This window comes from Podarcis gaigeae, assembly GCF_964106915.1.
Source record: "Podarcis gaigeae genome assembly, chromosome: 16".
Lineage (NCBI taxonomy): Eukaryota > Metazoa > Chordata > Lepidosauria > Squamata > Lacertidae > Podarcis > Podarcis gaigeae.
Window position 1 is genome coordinate 11603508 of NC_139693.1, and position 20583 is coordinate 11624090.

Consider the following 20583-nt stretch of genomic DNA (forward strand, 5'->3'; position numbering starts at 1 on the left):
CTTACCTGCAGCTGATTCTGTTAAGTTGTGGGTGAACATATCAGACGACACAGCGATTCTTCAAACAGCTCTTATTTATTCACAGGCCAGAACAGAACTGAACGGAAGGGTTCAGCCAGCCTGCTTAGATAGAGCTCCAGTACAACACAACTGAGGGACGCAGGTGGCGCTGTGGGTTAAACCACAGAGCCTAGGGCTTGCCAATCAGAAGGTTGGCGGTTCGAATCCCCGTGACGGGGTGAGCTCCCGTTGCTCAGTCCCTGCTCCTGTCAACCTAGCAGTTCGAAAGTACGTCAAAGTGCAATAGTATATATAAATAGGTATTGCTCCGGCAGGAAGGTAAACGGAGTTTCTGTGCGCTGCTCTGGTTCGCCAGAGGCGGCTTAGTCATTCTGGACACATGACTCGGAAGCTGTACGCCGGCTCCCTTGGGCCAAGAAAGCGAGATGAGCGCTGCAACCCCAGAGTCTGTCCCGACTGGACCTAATGGTCAGGGGTTCCTTTACCTTTACCTTTACAATGCAACTGTAGCAACTTTCTGTAACTATCCAATCACTGAACGTCACTTTCAATCCCTTATTTGCATATGTGGACCTGAGGGAAAACTATCTACAGTATCCCCCTGCTGGTCCAGGGTGAGAACTTCAGTACATAACAGATTCAAAGATGATTGTGTGCGTACCTCACCCAGTTCCTCTCAACATCTAATTGCAAGTCGGCCATAATGTTATTTTAGCCCTTACGCATAGGCCGCCCCAGCCAAGCCTTATTTGCAGCAGGACTTAAGAGATCATTCTTTATTACATTTTTATCCTCCCTTTCCTCCAGAGCTGTTGAGGTAGCCCACATGCTGATCCTTCCTCTCCTTTTAACCTCCCACTGACAACCCTGTGAGGCAGTTTACGCTGTGGGACAGCAACTAGGCCCAGGCCAGCCAGTTAATTTTTCTGGTTGGGGTGGAATTAAATTCTGGACAGGCAAAAGACAAAAGAAAGTACTTCACACAGTGTGTATAGTTCAACTTCCCCCTGTTCTGTGATGTGAGGGATAAGAAGCCACCATTTTGGAAATCAATCCTCTTCATAAAGCAAATCTGTTTGTGTGTTTGCCTTTTTTTAAAAAAGGCTTCATTGAGCAAATTCACTTGGAGGCGTCTAAATTGGTTTGTTGGCATCAGAAGAGCATTCCCATGCTCCATTCATAGGGGGTTTTGTTTTCTTTTCCCTGCTTCTTTCATATCGAGTTTTTTCCCCTTCCACCCAGCTGAGACTTCCAGTAAAATTAGGAAGACAGCTGTTTGGCAGGAATGTAAAAGTCTAATTCCCAAGTGCAGCTTGCCATCCGTAAACAGATTTGGGATTTTTCCTTGATCACATGGAAACATGAATTGGAAGATGACTCGATCAAAAGGGATAAATGATTATTTATTTCTGCATTGAGGAGAATTTTTCAAAACAACCCCTGGAACTGAGAGTGTTGTATCTATGCCATATGTCTGGGACTTCAAAAAACAGCTCAACAAGTTTGGGGCATACTGGTTTTTACTCTTCAAAGTATGGCAACCCTCAAAGTCAGCACAGGCTGTGGGGGTGGAAGCCCAATGTCCCAATCAGCTGCATGAGTAAGAGGACCCCAAATTAATAGGATCTGGTAATGCTTCTAAAAGGGACGCTGGTGGCGCTGTGGGTTAAACCACAGAGCCTAGGACTTGCCGATCAGAAGGTTGGCGGTTCGAATCCCCGCAATGGGGTGAGCTCCCGTTGCTCGGTCCCTGCTCCTGCCCACCTAGCAGTTCAAAAGCACGTCAAAGTGCAAGTAGATAAATAGGTACCGCTCCAGCGGGAAGATAAACAGCATTTCCGTGCGCTGCTCTGGTTCACCAGAAGCAGCTTAGTCATGCTGGCCACGTGACCCGGAAGCTGTATGCCGGCTCCCTTAGCCAATAAAGCGAGATGAGCGCCGCAACCCCAGAGTCGGTCACGACTGGACCTAATGGTCATGGGTCCCTTTACCTTTACCTAATGCTTCTAAATGCCAGTAGCATAGCCTTCAAGCGTCCCAAATATCCAGGGAGAATCCCAGAATAACAAAAGCCATCCTGGTTTCTGATTTTACCCTGGAATGTCCCCATTTTCCCTGCCAGAGTGGCAATTTCGTCCCAATAATCATGCAAATAAAGACCGCTTTTTCTAACTCCACATACACATTCTATATTTGCACTTAACTGCCTTGCGGTCCGCATTACGCTCTTATTTTTAGCCTTGCAATGTTAGCACTGGAGGATCAAGGAATGCAGAAACCATTGCCAGTTGGGCAAGCAAGCCACAAACAGGTGGCATACAAAGCCGCTTTGATTCTCCGTCCTCTCCCTGACTCAAAACAAACTCTGTTTAGCTTGTGTGTGTTTGCTACCAAGATATCAAGTCTGAATTAGCTTCGTTCTCTCACTGGGGCAATAAAGCTGTGACTGGGCTATGTCGCCTTGGTCTGCAGGGGGCAGTTCAAATTACGGATCGACATCCCTGCACATAGAAGACTAGCACATCAAGAAGCACCCTTCTCTCTGAGATGCTAAGGAGGCGCCAATGTCGCACTCTACCCCAATCTCTGCATGGTGTGAGATTCCAGGTGCCTATTCAGGGTCCAGTTTGGCACCAGGAGTTGCCAGAAGGTGCCATCCTACTGTCTTAGGGACTCCACTCCAGATTTTGTAGGGTTTTTTCCTTAGCCTTTTATTTTTCCCAAAGTCATCCCACAAGGCAGCAGAGGCTTAGTATCAAGAGTTTTTCTTTTCCTAGATGGGCTACCTGCCCTGGCTGATGTGTCCATCTGCACCTTCCTTCTGGGGAGAATACTGCTAGTACAACAGAACAGTGGTACCGGGTTACATACGCTTCAGCTTACAGACTCCGCTAACCCAGAAATAGTACCTCGGGTTAAGAACTTTGCTTCAGGATGAGAACAGAAATCGTGCAGCAGCAGCAGGAGGCCCCATTAGCTAAAGTGGTGCTTCAGGTTAAGAACAATTTCAGGTTAAGAACAGACCTCCAGAACTAATTAAGTTCTTAACCCGAGGTACCACTATATATTTTTTTGATAAAATATGCATTTTCTCATTTTGATTTTTTTTAATGGTGTTTTATGGGATTCCTGCTAGCCCCCTGCTGATTTTATTCTAATATGCTACCTACCACCTTGATACGTTTTTGTGGAAGTTCAGATTATAAATACATGAAGAACTGCGGTGATGTTCTAATCTGGAAGGACCTGGAAAGTCTAGTGTGAAGGAAAGTGGCATTCCAAAGATTCTTTCAGTGGGTTCCGCCATGGCCTCTTACAGAAGTTCCTTGTTCACTCGTTACCCGTCTATGAAGGAAGCTTCTGTTCAGTACCTATTTTCCTTGGTCAAAAAGCCAGAGGGGCTTTGGAGACCATCACACTGGGGCCTCAGGCACATATTTCTTCAGGATTGACTGAAGCAGAGCCAATCTCACCCACCTCAGATGGACGGATGTTTATACGCCCTTCATTAAAATTATGAACGTCAAGTGCTGGAGGTTTTACAAACAAGATTCCATTTGAGTGTCTTGTTCTGCAACTCAGACAGTCTGGGAAGGAGTCAGAACTTACGGCTGGTGCTAAAACTTCATTAGTTTGTCCTTTTCCATCCCCCTGGCAGCCAAAAAGGGGTATGAAATTTCTACCACACCCTTTCTGTGTAAATCAGACTGAGTAGACAGGCTGTGCTGCTTGCTTGAAGTACATTTTAAGCACACAAACACCCCCCAACATTATGGAAATGGTTGTTTTTAAGGCAGTTGTAGCACTATGGCGTATATGCAGCCTTAAAATTCTGGTGCCCTGTCTCTATCCAACCCTTCCCTGAATGCTGTCCAGCATTTCCTAGAATTGAAATGTGGACATGGTTGTAACCTGTTGTGCAGCTGAGGGAGCCAGAGACAAACTTGGGCAGAGCAAATGGATATGACACTATTACCAACCGGTTCCTTTAGATGGAAGATGAATGACAACTTGTTTAGAGATCAGGAGATCATTAAGAAGGCCCAAAAAACTCTGAAGGACTACTTTGAGATAAATATGAACACTACGGTGGAAAAAAGAACTATTTGGGACGCAAGCAAAGCCGTGATGAGGGGGTTCTTGATACAACAGAATGCTGTAAAGAAAAGGACACAAAATGAGAGGAAAGACAAGATTTTGGAGAAAATCAAAGAATTAGAAAAGAAGTTAAGATTAAATCCGAAGTCACAGCCAATTCTGAGAGAAATTAAACTTCATCAAGCACAATATTCTAAACTGATAAATCAGGAAATAGAGTGGAAGATTAAACTAATGAAACAAAAAACCTTTGAATCGGCAAACAAATGTGGGAAACTGCTAGCGTGGCAGTTGAAGAAGAGACAAAAATTAAATACAGTTATGAATTTGGAAATTGAAGGAAGAAACATCCAGAACCTCGTGGAGATTAGAAAATGTTTTCAGAAATATTTTAAAAAATTATACACTCAAGGGCCGCAGGATGAAGTAGAGATTAAACAATTTTTGGGGAAAAATGGACTTAAAAAACTCTCACAAGAAAATAGATCACTCCTGAGTAGTAAAATAACACGACAAGAGATTGAACAAGCCATTCAGAACATGCAATTGGGCAAATCTCCAGGACCAGACGGGTTGACCTCCAAGTATTACAAGACGTTAAAAGACTATCTGATACAACCACTGATGGAGGTCAGCAATGAAATTATAGAGGGGAAGAGGGCGCCGGAATCGTGGAAAGAAGCTTTCATCACATTGATACCCAAATCGGAATCTGAAAAGACACAACTCAAGAACTATCGTCCCATCTCCCTTTTAAATGTGGATTACAAAATATTTGCAGACATTTTGGCAAGAAAATTTTAAAAAGTTCTAAATGAAGTAATCCATAAAGACCAGGCAGGCTTTCTCCCAGGTAGACACATGTTTGCTAATACAAGAAACATTATTGACATTTTGGAACTTCTGCAAACAGACATAAACATAAAAGCAGTCCTAATTTTCATAGACGCGGAGAAGGCCTTTGATAATATCTCTTGGAAATTTATGAAGGGAAATTTAAAAGAAATGGGAGTGGGACGGGGTTTTGAGAATGGGATTGATGCAATATATTCAGAGCAGAAGGCAAAATTGATAGTTAACAATGTGGTTACAGAAGAGTTTAAAATTGAAAAAGGTACACGACAAGGCTGCCCGATTTCCCCTCTGCTATTCATTTCGGTCCTGGAGGTGCTCTTGAATAGGATTAGAGGGGACTGGTTGGTGCAAGGGATTCAGGTCGGAGCGAAACAATATAAACTTAAAGCTTTTGCAGATGACCTAGTTTTGACCTTGCAGGAGCCAGAATCTAGTACAAAAAGAGTATTACAACTGATTCAAGACTTTGGTCGGGTGGCGGGATTTAAACTAAATAAACAGAAAACCAAGGTGTTGGGGAAAAACTTGACAGATACAGAGTCAGAACGGTTTCAGAGAGAAACAGAACTAACTGTGGTTAAAAAAGTAAAGTACCTAGGGGTAAACATAACAGCAAAAAATCTGAGTCTATTTAAGGATAATTATGAAAAATGTTGGTCTGAAATTAAGAGAGACTTGGACAGTTGGTCAAAATTGAAGCTTTCTTTGCTAGGCCGAATTGCTGCTATTAAGATGAATGTATTGCCTAAGATGTTGTTTTTGTTTCAAACATTGCAAATTGTGGACAAGACGGAGTGTTTCCGGAAGTGGCAGAGAGATATTTCTAAATTTGTCTGGCAGGGCAAAAAGCCCAGAATTAAGTTTAAGATATTAACTGATGCGAAAGAAAGAGGGGGCTTCGCCCTGCCAGACTTAAAACTGTACTATGAAGCCGCAGCTTTCTGCTGGCTAAAAGACTGGCTACTTCTTGAAGACACTGATGTGTTGGACTTGGAAGGTTTTAACAATGCTTTTGGTTGGCATGCATACTTATGGTATGACAAAGTTAAGATCAATAAGGCCTTTAAGAACCATATTGTCAGGAAAGCAGTATTTAATGTCTGGATAAAATACAAAGACTTATTGGAAAACAAGACTCCGAGGTGGCTTTCGCCTCTGGAAGCTAAGGCCCGAAAAAGACCCAATATGGAGGCCAAATGGCCAAAATATTGGGAAATATTAGAAAAAGATGGAGACAATTGGAAATTGCAGAGTTTGGAGAAAATGAAGGATAAAGTGCGAGACTGGTTACATTACGCTCAGATTAAAGAAGTTTTTAAAAATGACAGAAAGTTAGGGTTCCAGGTGGAGAAATCGAAATTGGAAACAGAATTGCTAGAACCAAAGACTAAGGTACTATCTAGAATGTACAACTTGCTGTTAAAATGGAATACACAAGACAAAACAGTTAAATCGGCTATGATAAAATGGGCACAGGACATTGGGCATAACATTATGTTTGAGGACTGGGAAAGGTTGTGGACCACTGGGTTGAACTTCACCGCATGTAATGCTCTGAAGGAAAATGTAATGAAAATGATGTATAGGTGGTACATGACCCCAGTTAAACTTGCCAAAATATACCATTCGTCTGACAATAAATGTTGGAAATGTAAGGAAAATGAAGGAACATTCTTTCATCTCTGGTGGACTTGCCCTAAAGTGAAGGCCTTCTGGGAAATGATATATAATGAGTTGAAAAAGGTATTTAAGTATACCTTCACTAAGAAACCAGAGGCCTTCCTTCTGGGTATTGTCGGCCAGAAGGTGTTAAAGAAGGACCGAACATTTTTTCTGTACGCAACAACGGCAGCAAGGATACTTATCGCCAAGAACTGGAAAACGCAAGATCTACCCACACTGGAAGAGTGGCAGATGCAGCTGATGGACTATATGCAACTGGCCGAGATGACTGGCAGAATCCGAGACCTGGGAGAAGAGAGGATTGAGGAAGACTGGAAGAAATTTAAGATGTACTTACAAAAACATTGTAATTTGTTTGAATGTTAAGAAGGATGCTAGATTATAAATAATTGGCCACCACTAAATTAGATTTGAATTTGATTATAAGTGAGGTTAAAGAAAACACAAACCTTTTGGAGAATTGCTAGATTGTATTTAAATGAGTGGATACAAGATTGTAAACAAGTTGATAATTTGCTTGGAAAAACTTTTTAACGATGTAAGTGGGAGCGGGAGACGTGAGGGAGTCCAAAGAAGTGATGAAACCACGTTTTGATATAAGCAATGTTGTTTATTATTTGGGTATTTGCATTAAAAAACTTTAATAAATATTTATTTTAAAAAAACAAACAAACTTGGGCAGAGCAACTATTGTAATTTTTACTTTTGCATAGTAGGCTAGTTTCTACACACATAAGGCTCTTCCAAATTTGCACTTAAATCAGAACAAATGGATTGACGTTTGTTATGAATGAGAGATAAACAGCGGGTTTTCCTGGGGAAAGAGGCGGGCCAAATGGAAAGCTGCTCAGACCCATCATGCCTAGAAGGGACATGCAGAAGTGTGGACAAGCCCTTAATCACACACCCTCCTCTATCATCTACCCAGGGAAGCAAGAGGCATTGTTAGAGTTCCAGCCAGGGAAAAAAACTTAAGTGGGGAGTGAAGCTAAGCCAGTGTGGTGAATGAACTGGGGAGACTCCCAAGGGCCAGAGAGAAAGAGATAATTGCATACAGGGGTTACATACGCTTCAGGTTACAGACTCCATTAAGCCAGAAATAGTGCTTCAGGTTAAGAACTTTGCTTCAGGATGAGAACAGAAATCGTGCTCTGGCGGTGTGGCGGCAGCAGGAGGCCCCATTAGCTAAAGTGGTGCTTCAGGTTAAGAACAGTTTCAGCTTAAGAATGGACCTCTGGAACGAATTAAGTACTTAACCCAAGGTACCACTGTATATTAATATTGTGCAGTTTGAAGCAACTGGATGCGTGAAAACGGAGTCCTTATGGAATGAAGCATTGAACAGAGCCATGAAAATATTATTCAAAGTTTACTTGCATAACTTTATTTAAAACATAACAAAAACCAGTAAATGATACAGCCATACAGCTCCATATCTTGTGCATATCCAGCACAGGCAGAGCGTATTTTCAGAAATAACTTTAAATGAGGGTTATCATATGTCTAAAAGTGAAAATCCAGATACAAAAGTTGTTCAGCTTTTTTTCTTTCTTTCAACATTGGGCAGGGGGGAGGAAGTTATTTTTGAGGACATTCATCAAAATCTACGCATTCCAACATGGGTTGCCATACGTGCGGATTTTCCCAGACATTTCAACAATTTCCGCCCGGACACCGTTTCCGACGGCACATGGCAGCCCTATTTAAACAGGACTGAGATCATAACATCACCCTGTTCCAGCCCCCATTAGCCTGGAGCTGTTTACAGAGAAGAGAAGCTGTTTATTTCAGAAGAGTCTTACACATTTTTACTCCGCAGAGTCTAAAAGAACCAAAACGGCGATTTGTAATTCAATACCTTAATCGTCTGACCTAAGGCTGCTCACTCACACTGTTAGCTAGCTAGAGAACAACAACAACCAGAGAGTGCTCTTCTAACATAGCCCCCATGGAAAATCCCCATGTTAAGCCTTTCGCCAGTGCACATTTAACCATTGTCAATTAAACCAATTATACTTAACAGATATTCCCCTCACAGAGCTGAAATTTCCCAGAGTGGTTTGACCAACAGGAAACTCTGGAAATGATAGCCCTGTGAGGGTAATGGGTGTTTCCTAACAACTTGCAGCACCCTTAACAAACTACAGCTCCCTGAATCAATAATTATTGGGGGGGGGGGGAGCCACGATTGTCTAAAGCAGTATCCTAGCGCTTTAAATGCATGGCATCAATGTGGCCTTTGTCGTGTGTGTGGACAGAGAGAACAGTCAAGAAGGTTGCTTAGGAACGTGAATTCTGAGGCCTGGGAGGGTCTCTGATGCCACCATCTTCTAAAGCTCTTGCAGATCCCCCCCAAGCCCTTTTAGCCCCCTTGACCAAAACTCTCAGGGAGGTCCTCCCAGTTTGGCGCAAGACCTCCAAGCACCAATTTAAGGCTCTTGCTTCATTTCTCCCCATCCAGGAGGATGGGGAGCAAACAGCAGAAACCCACAGCCGTATCTGCACCCGGGTCGCTCAAAGTGAAGATCATCTACTGGTGAGGCGGGGAAAAGTGTGTGCATCGATCGGTCAGTCCTCGGGTCTGACCGCAAGAGGGTGTGCTCCTCTGTTACCCACCGCCACTATACAGTGAGCGTGGCAAGAGTGGTTGGGCAAGGACCCGGAGACCACGGTTCAAATCCCCACTCAGCTGTGCATCTCACTCAGGGTCCTGGAGGACCAATGGCTGTCTCTCAGCCCAACCTACCTCACAGGGGTGTTGTGAGGGTAAAATGGGGGAGCGGGGAGGACCATGTATTTGAGCTTTTTGGAGGAAATGTGAGGTATCAACTTGGGCGCCCACCTGCAATTTTGGGGGGAGTGGGTTAAAATAAAGTACTAAAAGCTTTTTTGTGGGGGGAGCAGGATAATTTATCGCAAAACAAGTTGTGCCTGTACATTTTGCCCTGCAGCTCAGGTTCTAAAAATGCTGAAAATGTACGATAAAAGAAATCTGTGAATGTGGAGATTATGGTACATCGGGAAAGGGGCCCCCAACTGCCTCTCGTTCCTCCCCCCTCCTCAGATACCCATGGATATAAATGTAGTCTATACTGTTGTGAGTTTGGGGGAGGCAGACTGTATGCCTGAGCTCCTTCTTATTCTTAGATCAAAAGGAGGATTCAAACTGCTGAATTAGCCAGGCAAAGGCTATAATGGCCCCCTAAGTATGGGTCCTTAAGGTAACAAAGGAAGTGGCTCTGTGCCAGAAGGCGAAAGGATAAGCCCCCTCTCTCTCAATTGCCTGGAAGTTAATAAAACAAAAGGCCTGAGAGGTTTGTGAGCGTAGAAGCTAGGTAGAGGAATAACCCAGAGAGAAAGAGAAAGAGAGGCATGCTTGGTTTCTCTTTGAATCCATGACTTTAGCTATAAGAGAAACAAGATCCTCTTGGGGTGTTAATAATGCTGTGAACCCCTCCATCATATGCTCAGGTGGTATATAGGTGTAAATAAACCATAAATCCTAAAGACACCACAGCCTCCGCTGTCCCTCATTCCAAAGAAACCAAACCCTGGAATCCCTCACACCACTCAGAGATTGGGGTGGTATGCAATAATACTGCATATTTTGGAAAGTTGTTTGTCGTCTTTGGTTAAAATATATTTTAACTCAATTTTGCATGATGCGGCTCCTAAGATCAAGGCACAAGTTTCCGTCCGTGTTGTAATACAGTTGGGCACCATTTTGAATCAAGATTGCAGATGGAACTTTTCAAACCTGCGCTTATTTCAAAACCGTGCTGGTTCTTTTGGTTTCCTGGAATTCCTCAGCCAATGTCGGTATGAGGCTGATGGTAATAAAATAAACAGAATCATAAAACGTTTGCAACTTTACAAACAGACCTTTCCCCCCCCCTTTTTTTTTTAGAGCCGAATGAGGGTACAAAAGTCGGGTAAGTGTCCCTTGCAGGAGAGCTGTTCCTCCTCCCAAATATCACCCCCTCACACACTTATTCTGCCCTGAGCACCCCACCACTACTGAATCCCCCAATTCATGCCCTTTGTGTTTCCTTAGTCCCCTTCAAATCTTGTGATTCTCTGAATACCAGTTTCTGGGAATTACAAACAGGGAAGAGCTGCAGTTCCACTCAGATCCTGCTTGCAGGCTTCCCTGAGGCATCTAGCGGGCCATTGTGAGAATCTGACTGAAATATACTCAAGAGTCGAGAGTGGATTTCAAGCTCTTTATTCAGCTCATAGTGGTGAGGAGGAATGAAAGTCCCCTCAAAGTATCTGCTTTATATACATTATTTACACAATGGGCTGCACGTGATTGGCTAATTCCGGGATTCTCCTGTAGGCCAATCAGGTTGTGGATTCACTTCCATCTGGAGGCAGATTGGGTGGCTCCTGCAGACCAATCACACTGCTGCATTGTTCTAGGACCAATCAGACTGCTGCATTCGGAATCCTATTGTTCTAGGACCAATCAGACTGCTGCATTTTGGATCCTATTGTTCTAGGACCAATCAGACTGCTGCCTTTTGGATCCTATTGTTCTAGGACCAATCAGACTGCTACATTTTGGATCCTATTTAACTCAGTAGTACATAACATTGACCCAGCCTGATCCCGATTTGGCCTGATCCTGCAGGGCTCTGAGTACCAAAAAGTTAGGGGAGAGTTGCTATCATACTCAGGTCCTGCTTGTGGGCTCCCTTCCCATTGGGGCACCTAGCTGGCCTTTGGACTGAACCGGCAGCCAGTCTTTTATGTTCTTAAATACCCCTCCTTTCTAAACCCCAATGTTGAGAGGTGCGGTGAGGAGGGGTAGCACACATAGTGCTGCTTCCCCAACAGGATAATAATAATAAAAATAAGATTTTATTTATATCCCGCCCTCCCCAGCCGAAGCTGGGCTCAGAGCGGCTAACAACGGTAAAACAACACAGCATTCTAAAATCAATGTGGGATGTGGGATTAGACCTCCGCCTGCCGCCTTGCTTTGAAAGAAAGAAAAAAGAGCTGGCTACATTCTTCTGTGATTCATCTCTCTAGTTCTTGCAGATTAAAAAGCTCCTGGAAAAATGCTTCCCGAACATGCTGGAAATTGTAAGTGACGTGCCTCTGTGGGCGGGACCAGGAGACAACTCTTGGGGGATAGAGGGAGTTTGGATGCGTTGTGGTACCCTCCACACCATACATGTAAAGTTCTGTACATGGCTTCCCCAAAAGGTTCGTGGAGCTACAATTCCCAGCACCCTTAAAAACCCCGCAGTTCCCATGATCCTCTGGGGGAAGCCAAGTGCTTTATAATTGTGCCTTCAGTGTATGGTGTTGGTGTGACCATGGATAGTGATCTCTGGTGTGAGCACAGGAATGTTTATTATTCCATTTATGTCACGCCCTTTCCCCCAAGGTGCCCAGTGTGATAGGAAATTTATGGTTTTAGATATATGGCAACGTTCATAACCACATGTACATAGTTCAGCACAGGAAAGCCAACCTGGAACCATTTTGATTCCTAAACTGAGCAAATGTTTCTCTGCATGGTCAAAATGGAAAAGTCTCCCCATTGTCTCTTTCCTCACAAATCCTGTCTTAAGGACACATTTAAGATATGAATAAGGTGTGAGCCTGTGACCCGGCCCAGGAAATAAGTATTTTACCACTACAAAAGAATGGCCAGGCTCCCCAGGAAATCCAATCAAGTAACCTGCCAGACACGAGATAAACAAGGACAAGAGAAAAACAACATTTAAATTTCTGTGATGTAGGTGGGATGTATCTAAGGGGTGGTCTTAGGTTACACCCCTTCTGTGATGTATGCATAATGTTTCTGGGGGTGGTCTTGATCTAGAGGATGGGAATTTCAAAAGTCTTTATAAACCCTTGCACAGCATTTTTGGGGGTCCTCTTGCAACAGATCAATAAAGATCAAGCTTACTAGCTGCTTTGCTTCTCAATATTCTCGGGTTGGCCTCTGTTATTTTCTCCTACCAATAGGGAACCTATGTAAGGACTCTATATGGGCTCTTGGATACCCCATAAGGGAAAAGGGCATATTTTTATTTACAACACCAGGATGGCATCATGCACTGTGACCCTCACAACAACCCTGTGAGGTAGAATAGGCTGAGTGTGAGTGACAGGCCCAAGGTTTGCTCCATTACATGCTCACAGTGACCCTGTGCAGTAGGTTAACCCAAGACAGTGACTGGCCTCACCCCACCCCGTTTTAAGTGTACAACAACCCTGTAAGGTAGGTTAGGGGGAGAGGGAGTCGCGGGCGTAAATGCACACCCAATTTTATTCTCATAATGACTCTGTGTGGTCGATTAGACTGAGGGAGAGTGACAGGCCCAAAGCCTTCCTCCCAGTTTCTCCTCTTTCTTTTCCTCTTTCCTCTCCAGGTTGGGGAAGTTGCTGGTCAAGGTGCCTTTGAGGTCGTTCTCCCAGCATCCGGTCAGGTTTTGCACTCGAAGACGGTGAGTACCACCAAAATGGATTCTCTGATTTGGCACACGCACCTGGTACACACCGTACATTTAAAGCTTCCCCCTAAGAATCCCCGGAACCGTAGTTTGTTATATATAATATAATATAATATAATATAATATAATATAATATAATATAATATAATATTTTTTAAAATTTCTATACTGCTTTATATTTTTAAGGAAAACCTCAAAGGGGTTTGCAGCATATTAAATCAATAAAACATAAATAAAACAATCTGAAGAAAGTCAAATATAGAATATACCAGGGGTCTGCAAACTTTTTCAGCAGGGGGCCAGTCCACTGTCCCTCAGACCTTGGGGGGGGGGGCGGTGGACTATATTTTTGGGGGGGAAGTGAATGAATTCCTATGCCCCACAAATAACCCAGAGATGCATTTTAAATAAAAGCACACATTCTACTCATGTAAAAACACCAGGCAAGCCTCACAAATAACCCAGAGATGCATTTTAAATAAAAGGACACATTCTACTCATGTAAAAACTTGCTGATTCCCGGATCGTCCACAGGCCGGATTTAGAAGGCGATTGGGCTGGATCCGGCCCCTGGGCCTTAGTTTGCCTACCCACGGAGTATACAATCAAAGCAACATAACACAAAACTAAAATATTATCTTAAAGATTTCAAATTAAACATTAAAAAGGAGGTTAACTATAGAATACATATTTAACATAGATTATAGATCCAGAGATTCATAGCTCTGTGAGGGATAAACTACAGTTCGCAGGATTATTGGGCAGGGCAAGAAATGTGCATTAACAAACGAATGCTTTGTACGCAGCCGTACTAACACATCCACATAGCACATTTCTGGAGTTCTGACAGCATATGGGTTTGATTCTGCCATAAGTCGCAAAAACCTACAACCTAAGACGGTGGTACGCCGAGGAGTCAGTGGTGTCGCAATGGGGGGGCGGTGAGCCCTGGGTGCCATGTCTGGGGGGGGGGGGGACAAGAAGGCACCCCCGGGGGCTTGCAGCAGCGCAAGCAGCCATCGCGCTGCTGCAGCCGCATGTGAGAATCCTCCGTTCGTGGCTGCAGCTGCCAGCAGAGGATCCCAGCGCCGGCGGCAAACTGCTATGTACAGCACATGTGCGGCGTCGCATGCATGTGCTGTACGTAATGATGCCACACATGCGCTGTACATAGCGGTTTGCTGCCGGCGCTGCTCGAGCGCCGTACGGATGACAGTGGGATCCCTCTGTTGCTGCTACAGCCGCATGTACCTCCGTTTGCGGCTGTAGCAGCGACGGAGGGATCCCGGCACGTGGCGCTGCCGGCAAACCGCTATGTAAAGCTCATGTGCGATGTCACTACGTACAGCGCATGCGTCGTACATGCCAACACCGCACATGCGCCCTACATAGCGACACCCCGACCCAGGTGTCACGATGCCTTCGTTTGCCCCTGCAAGGAATCAATATACAGTAAACCCACAACTTACACACATTTAAGTTGTGCGCCTTCAGCTTTGTGTGTGTGTGGCAAAAAATAAAAATTAAGATAGGGCAGAAAGTGGGGGGTTCCAGGAAAAAATGACTTGGCAATCCCACCCACCTTTGAACCCATTATGTTTTGACAATATGGTTGAAATATACTCAGAGTCGCAAAGTGATTTCATGCTCTTTATTCAGCTCATAGTGGTGAGGAGGAATGAATGAAAGTCCCCTCAAAGTATCTGCTTTATATACATTATTTACACAATGGGTTGCACATGATTGGCTAATTCTGGAATTCTACTGTAAGCCAATCAGGTTGTGGATTCACTTCTATCTGGAGCATGATTGGGTGGTTCCTGCCAACCAATCATACTGCTGCATTGTTCTAGGACCAATCAGACTGCTGCATTCTGAATCCTATTGTTCTAGGACCAATCAGACTGCTGCAGTTTGGATCTTATTCAACTCAGTTCATAACAATGGTTTTTGGCTTTAGGCACGATCCCCGGAATGTACCCCCCCCCCACGTAATTTGCTGGCTTGCTGTGCAAAACTGGGGGTCCCTTCCCTTGGCTGAATCATAGATTCATAGAATCCTAGAGTTGGAAGGGACCCTGAGGGTCATTTAGTCCACCGCCTTGCAATGCAGGAATCAGAAGCACCCATGACATATGACCATATGACTCCTGCTCCCTTTCAGAGTTGCCAGCTGGGATGTTCTGCCTGCCTTCTACATTTCTATGAGGTAGCTGAACACTTAGAGCTGAGGTGCCCCCTAGTGCCCATACCCTCTCCCAAAGTTTGAAAAAGCCCAAATAAAAAAAGAGTTTTTCCAGGTACCACTTCCAGATGGGCGGTTGTTGTCGGAAGCATTGCTGCTCTTGTATGCAGGTATTTCACAGCATCTAGATGATGCTCTCATCATGAAAATGCCAACCTGTACTCTTCTTCTTTTTTCTACGTATAAACTGAATTTATCATTACTATTTCTTGTTATTTAAACAATTTCATTTTTATGTAATATACACCCACCCACCCAATATCTGGGCAATGTGCATATATATATATGTATATATGTGTATGTATATGTATATATGTGTACACACACACACACACACACACACACACACACACACACAATGATATATCAGACACCATGATAAAAAAACAAAATCCAGCAGCTCAGATTTGGCAAAGTGCAATGGTTTAGGGAGGAGCTCCTCTTGGATCTAGCAGGTGGTTTCATGTGTGAGAGACTGGCTCAGTTTCTTTAGGAGTTTCGCTCAATTTGTCAATCTGACTCCATAGTAAACATCAACAAAACATGGAACCAATTGGTTTTCTATTAGCTTGTGATTAAAAATAAATAAATATTGGCTTCCTGGTGGGGTCTAGGGGCAAAACTTGGGAGAGCTAGGGTGAATTCTGGTAACTCAGGATTTATATGCAAGTCCTCAGACCTGAGCTTTACAACAACCCAGGTTCAGAAAGTGTAGAGATGTTGCTAGACATTTAAGGCACCAAGCCCACACTACTAATTGCAAAAATACATAGGGTTCCTCTGAGCAAATGTAAACAGCAGGTGACCAGGTTTCCACTAGGACTGCACTTTGCACAGTGGCGGTTGCTCTGCAAGCAAAGTAAAAATACTTTAAATATATAAAGTTTTTAAAATGAGGGAGGGGCAGGAAAGCCCCTGACGACACCCTTAGAAAAGTGCACATCTTAATTCAGTTTGCAGAGGAACTGAAATCATGGGAGAGGAGCTGCTGTGTGGTTTAGCTGCATCTTGCTAATCTGATTGGTTCATGTGACTGGTAGTGATGTGCTCCTGAGAATTGATAGCCGTACCCCCACACAAAGAAAACTATAGGAAGGAGGGATCACTTTCCATGCTGCATCCATTCGTTCCGGTTTTTACTGGACATTAAAAAAAAATCAAAATCCAAAACTTTCCTAACCACTCTTTGGTTTGCATTATCTGATGCTAGTCCTGCTCAGAGAAAGCCAATTGAAATGAATGGACCAAAGGGAACCGGTTCATTAATGTCAATATGTCTATGCTGAGTAGGACTAGCATGGGATAGAAGCCTTTGTCCCCAGTTGCTCAGACTGTGGCACATGATCCCTCTTTCATCCTTGCAACACCCCTGTGAGGCAGGTTAGTCTAAGTGGAAATGCCTGGCTCAGTGTCACCCATTGAGCAGGGCACTGGACCCAGGTCTCTGCAGTCATCACATTATAACACTGCAACTGAAGGATGGGGGAACCTGCAGCCCTCCAGATGTTGCTAGACATTGACTTCCATCAGGTTCTGCTGACTGAGGCTGATGGGAGCTGAAGTCCAACAACACCCAGAGGGCCACTGGGTCTCCCTCCCTTCTGCTCTAACCACTGTGAAGCCTTGCCCTGCGGGGCTGTTCTGCAAAAGTCAAGAGAGGGACTAGTAATGCATCTCTCTTCCCCTCCCTTTAAGAATGGCGAGGGGTTCGTGGACACCAATGATAAGGTGAAAAAAATCTGCACTGGCCTCAGAGCAAACCTGAAGACCAAGAGCAAATGGAATCCCACAAAAGAATTGGAATCGTTTGCAATCGTGGGTGCGCAGTCGTCAACAGAAAGCCAAGGGATGGGCAAATCAGAAACCAATCCATCATTGCAGCGGGCTTCAGACCATCAACCGTCAACACTGGTGCAGGTGCAAGAACGGCGATCAGTACCGAAGCCGAAGTCGGAACAACCGCCAACGGTGAAACAGGTGCAAAAAGGCTGATCAGCACCGGGGCCGGCATTTGGGCAACCATTAACGGTGGAACGGATGCCGGAGATGCCAAAAGGCTGATCAGCACCAAGACCGCCGTTCGTACAACAGTCAGTGGTGGAATGGATGCCGGAGGTGCAAAAGGGCTGATCAGCACTGAAGTCAGAGTGCGGACAACCGTCAACAGTGGAATGGATAACGGAGATGCCAAAAGGCTGACTAGCACCAAGACCGCCGCTTCTACAACAGTTAACGCTGGATCGCTCTCTGAATGTACCAAAAGGCTGATCAGCGCCATTTGGACAACCATTAATGGTGGAGCGGATGCCGGAGATACCAAAAGCCTGATCAGCACCAAGACCGCTGTTTGTAGAAGAGTCAACGCTGGAACGCATGCTGGATGTACCAAAAGGCTGATCAGCACTGAAGGCGGAGTTCGGACAACCATCATCGATGGAACGGATGCTGCAGGTGCAAAAAGGGCGACCAGCAGCACCAAAGCCGGCATCGAAGCAACAGTTAATGGTGCAACGGACGCTGGAGGTGCAAGAACAGCAGTCAGCATCAAATCCAGCGTCGGAAAGATCATTCACAGTGCAACAAATGCTGCAGGAGCAAGAACAGCAGCCAGCATCAAATCCAGCATCGGAAGGATCATTCACAGTGCAACAAACGCTGCAGGAGCTAGAGCAGCAGTCAGCATCAAATCCGGCATTGGGACAAGTGTTAACGTTGGAACAAATGCTGCAGGAGCAAGAATCAGCGAACGACGAAGCCCCCATTCCAGGGAGGCCTTCATTCATCAAGACGACCAGGTATCGGGGTGCTGGGGGATTGGTAGAGTCTTGAAGTGATGGGCAGAAATATTTGCTCGGGGAGGCCAAATTAGGCTCGCAGGCCCAGGGTTCACCCCCACCCCGTTTTAGACAAGGGATGAGGAACCTCAGACCAGGCATCTCTGTCTGACCCTTGGGCCACACGCCCTCCCCAGGCACACCACTTCTCTCCAGGTCACACCCCTAACTGATACTCTGCTTTTTCACTCATACAGGAGGGAATCCAAACATTAAAACTCTGCCACTTGGCTAAATGGCAGTAGCAGTTCTTTGCACTTTGCTTGAAATTTATTGACCAAATTAAGGGTTCCTCCTGACATCCATTCATGATTATTTGTGCTCATGATGGTGTCGGGGCTGTCATACACAACCCCCGTTTCAGTACTGTACTTGTTTGTTCTACAAAGATTTTGGGGTGGACGTGCTTCCAGTCTGCCCATGCCTTGAAACTTCCTGCTAAACTCTTGCAACTTCTCCAGCACTCTTTCCCCACTCTCCATAATGGCATAAGAAGAGTCCTGCTGTATCAGGCCAGTGGCTCATCTAATCCATCATCTTGTTCTCACAATGGCTAACCAGGTGCCCCAATGGGAACAAGACACTCTCCCCTTTTGTAGTGTCCAGCACCTGACATTCAGAGGCCAAGTGCCTCTTGACAGTGGAGGGATAATAGTCAACACAGCTAGTGACTGATAGGCAGTGGTGTAGCGTGGGCTGCCAGTGCCCATACAGAATATGCATGTGCATTGAACTTACTAATGGCCTCTGCGTCACCCAGAAGATCACAGCCGCAGAGATAAAAAAAAGAAGAGTTATTTTGTTGTCTGGAGAGGTCACTTCTTGGTTCGCATGGAGAAGCTGTTTTAAACAGAGTCCAGCAATGGAAGTGCATAGCTGTACTGAGGCAGTACCTGGTGTTGAAATTCTGCACCCCTAACAAATTTTGCATGGGACGCGGGTGGCGCTGTGGGTTAAACCACAGAGCCTAGGGCTTGCCAATCAGAAGGTCAGCAGTTCGAATCCTCGCGACGGGGTGAGCTCCTGTTCCTCGGTCCCTGCTCCTGCCAACCTAGCAGTTCAAAAGCACATCAAAGTGCAAAGCACTTCTCTGGCGGGAAGGTTGACACCGTTTCCGTGCGCTGCTCTGGTTCGCCAGAGGTGGCTTAGTCATGCTGGCCACATGACCCGGAAGCTGTACGCCGGCTCCCTTGGCCAGTAAAGCGAGATGAGCGCCGCAACCCCAGAGTTGGCCATGACTGGACCTAATGGTCAGGGGTCCCCTTTACCTTTATTGTTCCAGGAAGTGTGAATTCCATAGATCTGCAAGCTGATTCAAATTTCTCCTACATCCCTCCCTGAGTACCCCTTTCCTGGGTGGGTGCCCTGCTGATCTGGTTTCCTTCTTCCTTCAGGAAGTGAAGGTGCCGTTGGAGAGCAGATTATGCCGGGATCGTCCGAAAAGGTGGCGTGACCTTGGGCGATCCTTGATAACCCCCTGCCCTCCTCAACTAGGATTCCCCACCTAGCTGGCAATAATATTAATAATAAAAAATTGGAAAATCTATAGGATTGTATTATTCTTTGCTTTATCAGGGTGTTGGGTAAGGAGTAGGGTGGAAATCATCCCTGCTGCGATCCTGGGAATCAGGGATCAGAAACACCAGTCCCACATTTTTCCCTCCTATTTGCCCTGTTTGCAGTTTACATTATAGCAGAGATGGCGTCATCCGAACTCGGCACACGAAGGCGGGAAGTGGGGTGAAGAGTCCTTGGGTGGTATCCAACTAAATCATAGGGATGGGGAAATCTGTGAGTTTTGGTTTACCTTAGTTTCTCATTTTTCCAGTCGTAAATTCAGTTATCCACATTTCCACTTTGGTTTGTGAACATTTTTATAACGTCATCAGCATTTTAGTGCAGATTTTGCAAAGCATTTCCTCCATGTTATTTCCACAAACAAATGCATTTTTAATGCTCACTTTACTGCATTGCAAAATCCAGTGAGGCATGGATTTCCAAGGACTGCTGTGTTTCAGTTTTCAGATTATTTCAGAAAGTGCAAATTAGGTACATTTGCCTTTAAATGTGAACTGAATCAATTTCCCCCCCCCCCATCCCTCCTTGGATTACAGTGGTACCTTGGGTTACAGACGCTTCAGGTTACAGACTCCGCTAACCCAGAAATAGTACCTCGGGTTAAGAACTTTGCTTCAGGATGAGAACAGAAATCGCACCACGGGAGGCCCCATTAGCTAAAGTGGTACCTCAGGTTAAGAACAGTTTCAGGTTAAGAACGGACGTCCAGAACAAATTAAGTTCTTAACCCGAAGTACCACTGTAGACCCTACCTCTGAAACTAATGCCCATGATTCTGCATGCAATAAAGGAGGAT

At 45.0% G+C, this 20583-nt stretch overlaps 2 protein-coding genes across 3 annotated transcripts in view; both read left to right on the forward strand.

Annotated features, from left to right (window-relative positions):
- Nucleotides 1-20583, forward strand: part of LBHD1 (LBH domain containing 1) — a 96063-nt gene that overhangs the window by 39472 nt on the left and 36008 nt on the right. The gene's annotated exons all lie outside the window — the stretch shown is intronic.
- On the forward strand, nt 8938-19755 carry LOC310833319 (uncharacterized protein). Of its 2 annotated transcripts, XM_083715968.1 has the most exons (6): nt 8938-9193; nt 10565-10589; nt 11695-11748; nt 13050-13124; nt 17071-18170; nt 19604-19755. In XM_083715968.1, the coding sequence occupies exons 5-6, from the start codon at nt 17154-17156 to the stop codon at nt 19715-19717; spliced, it is 1131 nt and encodes a 376-aa protein (XP_083572094.1). In that variant the 5' UTR covers nt 8938-9193; nt 10565-10589; nt 11695-11748; nt 13050-13124; nt 17071-17153; the 3' UTR covers nt 19718-19755. The 2 variants fall into 2 exon arrangements, with proteins under 2 accessions (XP_083572094.1, XP_083572095.1); XM_083715969.1 differs by lacking the exons at nt 8938-9193; nt 10565-10589; nt 11695-11748 and adding an exon at nt 12880-12898.

Bases quoted from the DNA above. Each gene is read 5' to 3' on its own strand.
- LOC310833319 (XM_083715968.1), top strand. From the start codon at position 17,154: ATGGAATCCCACAAAAGAATTGGAATCGTTTGCAATCGTGGGTGCGCA. The intron at 18,171-19,603 runs GTATCGGGGTGC...TTCTTCCTTCAG, and splicing joins TCATTCATCAAGACGACCAG to GAAGTGAAGGTGCCGTTGGA.